Consider the following 10,005-nt stretch of genomic DNA (forward strand, 5'->3'; position numbering starts at 1 on the left):
TTTGGTGTGTTTGTGTGTGTGTATGTTCCAGCTTCTTACATAGAAATTCTTTTTTATTATTTTCCCATCACTGGCTGAGAAAATGTTCTGCTTTTTGTAGTCTTGACTTGGAGGGGCTGTCAATCCTCACCCTTTCCCATTAGGCTGTCATCTCTTCAGCTGACCTTTTGCATATGGTAAAGAACTTGCCAGAACAACCCAGGCTCTGTTTTAGTCCTTCCTAGAACAAAATGTCTGAAACACTTTAGCCTGGCACAACATGTTGCTCTCATGCATAAAACCCAGCGAAGATGCATATGGCAAATATTTTCCAGGGAGCAGAAAATCTAGAAGAGTAATACAAACTTTTCACCTTTCAGATCTTAACATATGAAAAGACTAATACTCAGATTTATGATAATTGTATCCATTGATGCTCTATAAATCAAAACATATGATTCCTTCAGCTTAGTCTTTATGATTTAGAAGAAAAAGAGTAAAGGAGAAAAAAAATCAGAGGATGTTTGGCACTTTTTTCTAAGAATCTGAGACACTGCCCCTTCATTTTACTTATGAGAAAACAGGCCAGAAGGGTGAGGCAGCAGAATACTGACAGAACATTCTTGAAACCAGCACATTTGATACTTGGTCTAGTGCACTTTCCACCACACCGTGTTGTTGCTTGGGATGAGGCGGAGAGCACCTAGTGGAGTCACTGCATTCCAACATCAAGTCGTTAATAAATGAGAAATGGTTCAAACAAAATTCAAGGATTCCTTGGTGACTTGCTTTGGGGTTTTTCAGGATAGGTTCTGGCAACTAGTTAGAGAACCAGATGCTTTAAATATTATAGGACTCTGAAGGTTTGAAAGCCTATTCTTAGAAAGCCAGGGAACACCTTGGTCAGCAAGAACAATTTTAACGCTAGTGGAGTTCCTGGCCATTATTGCTAGATCTTGGCCCCCGACATCAGCATCTGTCTCACTAACTTATTGCAGGAGGTGGGTGCATAGCAAATGTTTGATGTCAGGTTATAATAGTGAGGTAGAAAAGATGCTGTGAGCTGATATTATTTAAGATATCAGATCCTCTAATATAGGATTCTGTAAACTTCCAGGATTGGTGTGGATATTGGAAATATAGGGAACTGCCAAGTTTCACGTCAGTCAGCAGTTTGCCTCTTCCCTGCTCAATCGTACACAGACTTTGTCAGCAAGTATAAAGATAGAATTGTACTTCCTTTTTTAAACTTTTTTCAGTTGTTGACTTTCGCTGCAGGGGATGATAAATAGATGAAATGCATGCAACAGAAAGAGGTTAATTAATTATTGGCATGTATGGTTCCCAAATGGATAAATAATGAGGAATAAACTTTATTTTAAATAAATTGCAGTGAAGGTGAGTCTCTTTGCAAAAAAAAAAGTTATATGAGTAAGAACTAAAAAATTAGCATCTATATTTATAGCTATTTTTTAAAATTGTAAGCCCAAACCACTAGCACTTAAGATTGAGATGATGTAGCAATCAAATACATCTGTGTATGTCAAGATCTGTGTATGACCATATCAAGGTCATCTGCTGTATCTGTGGCTTCAGTCCTGTATTTAGAAACCCCAAATGATTAAAATAAGAGGGCTTGGACAGTTTGACTCTGTAAACATCAACCAAATGTATTCATTTGGTGATCATAACTGGGGAACAGTGAAGGGCCTGGTTAAAAAATAATAATAATGAATACCTTCCTAAATGAACACACACCAGACTAAAAATATGAAAAAATGACATTAGTCATTTGGAACCAAAGCATCAAGTGAAGAAATGAGAGATAATGCCTGTATCATTTGTCTAAGACAGAGCAAGTGTAACAGGTCCCTGAGGTGACAGTCTGTCTGTCGTCTTCTGTCTTCCTTTGAGTAGTCTCCTTTATTCCTGAAGGACCAAAGGGTGGCGGTGGGTATGACTTAAGGCATCCTCCAAAGGCTACCCTGGCTTGGGAAACTTGCTTTCATAAACTGGAAATCATATATATATATATATATGTATATATATAATTTATATATATATATGATCTCTATATATATATGATCTCTCTCTATATATATATATGATCTTAAAAGCATTTCAGTGTTTAAGAGAGTAAGCTTCAATGATCCTGTGTGGGGTAACCCCTTAGTGGATCTGAGGCAAAGTGGGGCTCAGAATAAACACTGGGAAAACTAAGGACCCAAGAAGATACTGCATCACTGTAAGAACATATATGCTGGGTGCTTTTGCAACTAATAGTGCCTGTCACTTGTGTTATCTTATTGGTCTTCACTATGAAACAGGCAGGCCAAAACATTATAATAATAATATTTTATGGATGGGAAAATTAAGACCCAGGAGGTTTAAATGGCATGTTGCTATCACACAGCCGTAGGTGCAGAGCTGGGGAATGAGCATGGGATTTCCGCCTCCACACATAGCTGTCCTTTCCCCCCACCCTGAGCCTTCTTTGGGGTGGACCTTCAGATACAAGAGGTACATTTTTTAATTCTCTGTGGAAGGTGAACAGGTTCTTTGACACTCCAAGATCTTCTGTTAACCAGGTTTCCTCATGTGACACCCCACTCATCGTGGTGGGATTAACCTATATAGTCTCAGCGCCATAGATTTTGTGTGTGCTTACATTTGAGTGTTCATGTACCACACAGGAAAATCACAAAGGAAATCACTCAACAGGGTTGAAATTCACTTTGCATTTCAGCTTGATCTTTTAGATTAAGAACTCTCTAGTACTGCATTCATTTCTTTATCTCTGGAACATAGGATCTGTTGGATGACTAAATGATTCTTTATGATGGGCTGGGCATTCCCAAAGGAAGTTAATTAACATTGGTCATGTTGGTGAGCAATGAGATTTTAAAGTAAATAAATGTGAAGCCAAAGAAGCAGTGGCCAGATTCTACATTACCTTTAGTGTGAGAGCACAGAATCTAGGCTTCTGTACTCTGAGGCCCCTAACCCCAAAGCCCATGACTATCCCTGAGACCCAAAGCAAAAGAAACTGGGGCTTCCTCTGTTGTAATTTACCATTAGCCCTTATCTGAGACTCTAGGCTCCAGCAGGATACCTCTAATCCCTGAAGCATTGAAAGAGGCCCATGATGTGGTACAGTCTGTACATGAGGGGTATGTACACATAGAATCTGATGCTCAGCCATGGACTGGCATTTGAAAAGAAAAGGTTTGCAGGGAGAAACAGAAACAGCAGCAATTACCGCTGATGGTTCCATTAAGTCAATCCCCTCGGAGGCTCTGAGGACCAGGTAATCACAACCAGGCTGGTTGCTCTCCTGGATAGACTTGCAGGCAGCTTGCTGTTAGAAACCTCAAAATAACTTCTTCTGAGATCTCTGTGACCCACTAATCAGCAGAGGGAAGTAGAGCTATTCATGTCTCTGAAGGATGGCTTACCACTGCTGAACACCAGAGCGAGGGGCTGCCTGATTGTGGAGGCCTCCCTGCGGCTGGATTCTGTGCACACTGGGCATTAGCAATCAAAAGCAGGTGTCACAATCAAAGGGTGACTGTTCCTCAGCTGAAGGGGGCCTCCTCTTTGGAAGTTCTGCCCTATTGTTAAGAACTTGCTAAAGGCCTACTTATTACTCATCAGGGAAAAAGCCCAAAATTAGGAATAGTTTCCTTAATCATGGTTGTCCAGGTAGCATGGAGGGCGCAGTGAAGGTCCCTGCAAACACACTCCCCAGAGTAATGCCTCAGCATGTTGAAAGGCAACCAATGGCAGATGATATCATTCCTGGTTAAGAGTTCAAACTTATCACTCTGGATATCATTTCTAGTTAAGAGTTCAAACTTATCACTCTGGCTCAAAAAGCTTTCTCCCCAGCCAAGTGCTCATGAGATGTGCCTGGGACTGTTGCTACAGCTCAGTGGGGCTGGCCTCATTATATTAGAATCCACTCTCCAACAGTCACTGTTCCTGGAGGAAAAGAGGGTAAAAAGACATGCAATCTGACTTTGAGTGCTTTTAAAATAAAAGATCCTTGCCAGACCTCAAATGTACTTAAATACGTACAGGATGAGACCTAGGGGTCTGCATTTTAACAAATAAATATAATTCTCAGGCACACCAAAATCTGATTTGCACTACGTTAAGGATTCTGAGACCTATCAACCCCTTTTCCAGCCTCAGAGACATTTGCACTGAATGCAGTTGTACAGAACACCGTCATTTGTTGTCCCCTTTCCTCAGGATTATGCCTGCCCCTATCTAAGAGGGTTAGTCCATGGACCAGATCTGAGATAGGGACAGTAATAAAAACAGCCAGGCTGCAAGAGATGACATCCCTCTTTGTTCTCACAGTGGCAACAATGCCTCTAAGCTTAGTCAAGACCTCAGATGAAGATACCTCACAGCATCCTCAGCTTAGAGCAGACTCCACGTTGATGAATGAAAATTAGATACTCCAGTTTCAACATTGAAAACAATTTTTCTCCTCCCTTTCATAAATCACTAGAGCAAGGAGCCCTCTGAAAAGGTAAGAAGTTCCAGGTCCCTGGGGATAGACTTTTAGGAGTTGGCCATCCCATTTATTCCAAGATTTTGAATTGTTTTACTGTCCTCAAATACCCCTGTCCATGGTAGGTAAGGTGGATTCCTGGAACACGATGAGCCTTGGTATTTACAGACATAAGTGGAAGCCCTTTGGACAAGGCTGGTGGGATTCACCACAGGCTGCTGGCATGTGAAACCTGCTGGCAAGATTGAAGCAGAAGCCTCACTTGTGGGATGCTTCCTCAACTCTACCTGAAGCTTGTATAAGTACAAGAATGAAGGTCAAAGAAAAGTGTGTGCAAGTGATCTGACCAGAGGAAAGAAGGAGCTCATGTCTCCATCCTTCTCATCTGCTGATCCTTTCACTTCACAGGCTGCACAGGGTAAGGGGTGGAGTGCAGGCAGGCAAAGAACAATAAAAGGTACAGAAAAGGGGAGATAAGAAACAAAGAAATGGGTAAAGGAGAAAATGATAAGAAATGAAGGGCAGGAAGAGAGATTGGAAAGAAAGAAAAGATAAATAAAAGACTTGAGGAGAGGAGAGACCAAAAGAGCTTTGAGAAGCAGAGAGACTAGAAAAAGTAGGAGGAAAGAAAGAGACAGAGAGATGGAGAAACAAATGAGAAATAGAGATAAGAAGAGACGAGAGAGATGAGAGACAGAGAGAGATGAGAGATGAGAGAGATGAGAGAGAAAGGCAACAGACAACGGGAGAAGAGAGCCCTGAAACACAGAGATGAGAAAGAGAAGTGAGCAGAAAAATGACAGAGACAGACATAAAACAGAGAGAGAGACAGAATATGACAGGGAGACAGAAATAGAGAAAGACCAAGAGATGTGTGTGGCTGAAGGAGGCAGACGCCAGCCCCTTTGTTTCTGAACTGGCTTCCTCTGCTCACCCATACCCTTCCTGTGTTCTCAACAATGGTGAAGAGCTCCTCATTCCCTCACTGAGCTCTCCATAAGAATGTGATGCACTTCTATTCTTCTAGATAAACAGCTGATGGATAAGGACAAACTAGCTCCATAATTCATTTAAATTCAATTGTCCTTAGAGCTCCTCCTTTTACTATGCGTGCCCTACTGGAGCTTTCACCAGATGTAGCCCATCCCCAGGCTGGCCTCCACTCAGGTGTCTCTGGGTAAAATTTTTCTCTGCTTTGGTACAGAGACTCTCAAGAATTCATTTACATCTCCCAAGGCCAGATTTACTATCAGATGGACATGAGATAGATTGGCTTCCATTTATATCTGGGCTCTGGGTATGCTGGTTGTTATCTGTTTTGTCATTCTCTGAAAAATCTGTAACCTCTTGTAATAAAATGAATATTGGGAAGATTATTTTAAATGACTTATTTGCAGTTTGCTATCAGAGGAGTATCACATGTATTAAACATCCAGAACCTTAATGTGCTTAACATCTTTTCCAGCTTTTTGAACAAAGTAGGCTACTTTATCCCCAGGTATAAATCAATTAACAGAGATATAACCAAGGAGATATTCAAAACCAAGTTAACTGAGTCTATAGTTAGGATCTCTGAGTGGATGACAGATGTTACACCGAAAGCCAGTGAGACCAGCATGTCTAATGCTACGGTAGCACCTTTTATAAAACCTGCCTAAATCTTTCCATGTTGCTAGGAGAGGGAGAGAAATTACACACATGCAAGGAAGAAAAGAGGCCATATGGAATTAATAGGTACAAATCAACTAGGACTTGGATGCATGTATCTTACTAAGAGGCATACATTAAGGCTTAGTGTGTAAGTACTTACATCAGTACCCAGTTTCATCAACAGGTGGAGAAAGAAAGCATCAAGTTCCTTCTCGTCTATGTAACCTTTTTCTAAATGCAAGAAAATAAACATAAATAATAGTAACATATAAAATAACATGACGGTTAGTATTTATCTAAGTATCTTTTTAATCTCACAATTTATAAAGCCTCCATCAACACTATTGTTTGTTATTCCAGTAACAAAGTACCTACACCTGCCGACATGGGTTTGAGCAGTAAACACTGTTCCAGAGTAAGTGCCTTATGCTGGGGTTTATATTAGTATTTGGAAAAGGAAGGCTGTTAAGCACATGAATTTTAACCAACGAATAAACATGAACTTTACAATAAAATTTAACCCAAGGATTTCTGAAGCTTGGAGAAACTTAACAGGTGTAAGTGTTGAACCCCAGTTTGCAGGGTTAGAACACACCTTTTAGATATTTTGGTTTTTTATTAATAAAAACAAATATTAAGTAGTTCCATTTTACTTTCAAGTAGTTTTTTGGTGGAGGAGTCGTTTTGAAAGTTGATAAAATTTGTCCTCATTTTGAAAGAGTGAGGGGTGTACAACAAAGTCACTGCGTAAAAGTAAGCACATTTAGGGAAGGATGACTTCAGATACCCGAGTCTCAGCCCACAAGCCTTGAACATATAGAATATTTATATATACAATATATATACAATATTATGTATTATACATTATGTATACAATATATATGTGTATCTACCATATATATGGCATGAGCATACACACACACAGAGATTGGAAAGGGCACTAGTCCCTTCTCCCACCCTGAATTTTAACAAGGAGATGTGTATCACCCCTATGCCAAGAGTCTGTTGAGGATACTGTATTAGGTACACTGCATTAACAACCCAGGTAGATAACTTTTCCTACAGAAAAGGGGAAACTCTAGGTCCTTTCAGCGGGCTGAGCTTGGAGCCACGTCTACTGAGTGTGCAAGTGGCTTGTTATACTCACCATCTGCGTCAAAGCGCTGCCAGACCTCCCAGAAGCCAGCGGCATCCAAGCGCCCCGGAGTCGGGCCGCGGGCGCTGTCCATGGTGCTGACGACGACGACCAGGCACCTGCGCGGAAGACCCTGAACAACTTTGGCACGGACTCTTCTACAGTACTTCTTGACTCCCTCACCTGCTGCTTTCGCTGTCTGATTAGCTTTGAGTACCTGCCTCTGGAAAGGATGGGAGGGCTGCTGGCCGTGGCGTCGCTGAGCAGTCCCTCAGCCCTCAACAAAACCAGCTACTCGATGCCCTCCCCTTTCCTGGCGCGCGGGTCCCCGCCCCGCCCAGCGTGCCGTCCTAGCAGATCCTGTCTGTCTCTGCGCTGTGGGAGATTCAGGGAGAAAGAAACTGTCTCCAGGCGTCCACGGCTCACTGCTTTTGCCCTTTAACTTGTTTGTCAGACTCAGAGAAGACATCCCTGTTACGCTTGACTCACCTTCCAAACTTGTGTCTCAGGAGGTTTTCTAGGGAGAGCTGCCTCATTTAAAGGGTTGCAAGAAGTGTGAGTGTCAGGGCCCTTTGGACTTGAAGACTTAGAAATGTAATGTGTGCTGAGGGGAGGGGAGGGGAGAGGAGGGGAAGGGAGAGGGATGGTGATGGTGGTAAGTGGTTGCCTTTAAGCAAGGAGTAAGTCAACAGCAATTATTGAATCCTGATTGTATAGAACATACACCTTGATGTACCATAATGCATTATAAGGAATTGGAACTAAACAGAGATACTACAGGTCACCGTGATTTAAAGTAGCATCATTAGGATGCTAAGGGAAATATAAACTAAGCCATACTCTGCTAGGAAAAGAGAGTCTAAGGGAGGTGTGCCTGGCTGCAGGGTACTTACGTAGACGGTTTAGATGATTGTGTTTGGCTCCTAAGAGCCACATTAAGACCAAAGGATAAAAATCAGCTGCAGGAACACAGAGCTTTCTAATATTCAGGACTGTTCAAAATCGGGCAATGCTTTCTGAAAAAATGTACAAACTACACTGACACCTTTTGACTATATGCCTAGAACCTTTTGTTGGATAATCTATAGAAAGTGGTTGGATATTAGATAAGAAATTTGAACCAGATGTAGATCTTGTTTATGGCACCCTGACTCTGGTATTAGCATTCAGATTGATTTAGAAAAAGCACACATGCACAAGTCATCTAAACCACAGTAGTGAAAAGAACACGGCACTCATGGTCAGATAGTCCTGGGTCAGGATCCCAGTTCCAGCTTTGTGACCTGCACCATTAGCTGTCATCTTCCCAAGCCTCAATTTTCTTATCTATAAAATGAGGATTATAACAACTGCTTTGGAAGATCAGAGCCATACATAGTAATGCACAATGAATCATAGCTGCTATGGTGTTGTAGCTGATGAGGAGTGACTCTATTACAGAAAACAAGTAAAGTCTAAGAGATTGTCACAGCCAAGAGAAACCTAATGAGACATGATAAAGAAATTTAATGATCTATTCTGGATGGGATGATGGAACAGAAGAAGGCCATTAGATAAAACATTAAGAAAATTTGAATAAATAAGGACTTTAGTTAATAACAATGAAAAAATGGTTTAGAAGAAAACAGTTCTGTACTGAGACCAGCTCGGCCGTAGAGTCCCCCACCCAGGTGGTGCTGAAGGCATTGAGAAGCAGACACCCAGAGAGAACAGCAAAGTGGGACCATCCAGGGACCAACAGCCTTCTGAGCTGAGCCTCAGGGGCTGACAGCATCCTGCCAGGCTGAGGGCCTCAAGCAGATTCTGACCCATGTATTTATTCTCTCTGAACAGGTGAATATTATTAACAAACAGGTGTTCTGTGTTTTCTCATAGAACCAAGATAAACTAGGTAGGCAGCTGGTGCCTGCTTACCACTGATCAAGGACAGACCAGAAAGTATTCTCCACGAGGGAGCCACGGGGGCAGGTCACATATCCCGTGCTTAAAAGAATTGTTTCAACCGGTTTATGGTATACATAGACTGTTTTGCTACTTTAGAATGCCCCAAGCTGTTTTCCACTTGTGCGGGGGAGGCTAGGTTTTCCTTGCCATCATTCTCAGCAAACAACATATTTTATCATACACTCAGCATTTCTCAGCAGCTCTGGGTTCAGGGCCCAGCTTTGCCTGTTACTAGCTGAGTGTGATATTGGGCAAGTTACTCAAAAGAAGCCTCACTTTCTTTCACTATAAAATGGGAATGATAGTAGTATTTACCTTGTGTTATCAGGTCAAACAAAAAAATCATATAAACCTATTGTATATACAGTAACGCTCAGCATAAGTTAGCTACCAAAATGATGAATCTTCCCTACATACATGTTTGGAAGATGGTGAGGTAAACTTCAGGATTTCTGAGGAGTGTGGCTTAGGCTAAAAGAGGAAAAGCAATATCACCGATGAAGAAAGTGCTGGGTACAAAAACTGGAGAAAAGCGTATGTAGCAAAGAAGGGCGAAAGAGTTCAGTATCCGTAATTATCATCTGTGACTATGGGAAATAATTGGATACAACATCAAGCACCAGTTAGGAAAAGGAATTGGTATGAACTTACCAGGGCTGATCTTGTTTTCTGATAAACAGTGGAAAAAGATAAAACAAGGCGGATTGCAGAAGTAATAATCAAGATCTAATGCGAGGGATGGTTAAATAAATGATAGTAAATCTCTATGATGGGC

At 41.5% G+C, this 10,005-nt stretch overlaps 1 protein-coding gene across 1 annotated transcript in view; it reads right to left on the bottom strand.

The window, feature by feature from the left end:
* The window catches only part of SCGN (secretagogin, EF-hand calcium binding protein), a 48,046-nt gene extending 40,469 nt beyond the window's left edge, over window positions 1-7,577 (bottom strand). The window contains exons 1-2 of the mRNA XM_012458536.2: window positions 7,299-7,577; window positions 6,312-6,382 (exon numbers count right to left, since the gene is read on the bottom strand). Coding sequence (XP_012313959.2) covers window positions 6,312-6,382; window positions 7,299-7,380 — 153 coding nt within the window. The 5' untranslated portion in view covers window positions 7,381-7,577. The remainder of the gene's footprint in view (window positions 1-6,311; window positions 6,383-7,298) is intronic.
* Between the last annotated feature and the right edge of the window lie 2,428 nt (window positions 7,578-10,005).

This window comes from Aotus nancymaae, unplaced genomic scaffold (assembly GCF_030222135.1).
Source record: "Aotus nancymaae isolate 86718 unplaced genomic scaffold, 86718_ANA_hifiasm-v0.15.2.pri h1tg000051l, whole genome shotgun sequence".
Classification (NCBI taxonomy): Eukaryota; Metazoa; Chordata; class Mammalia; order Primates; family Aotidae; genus Aotus; species Aotus nancymaae.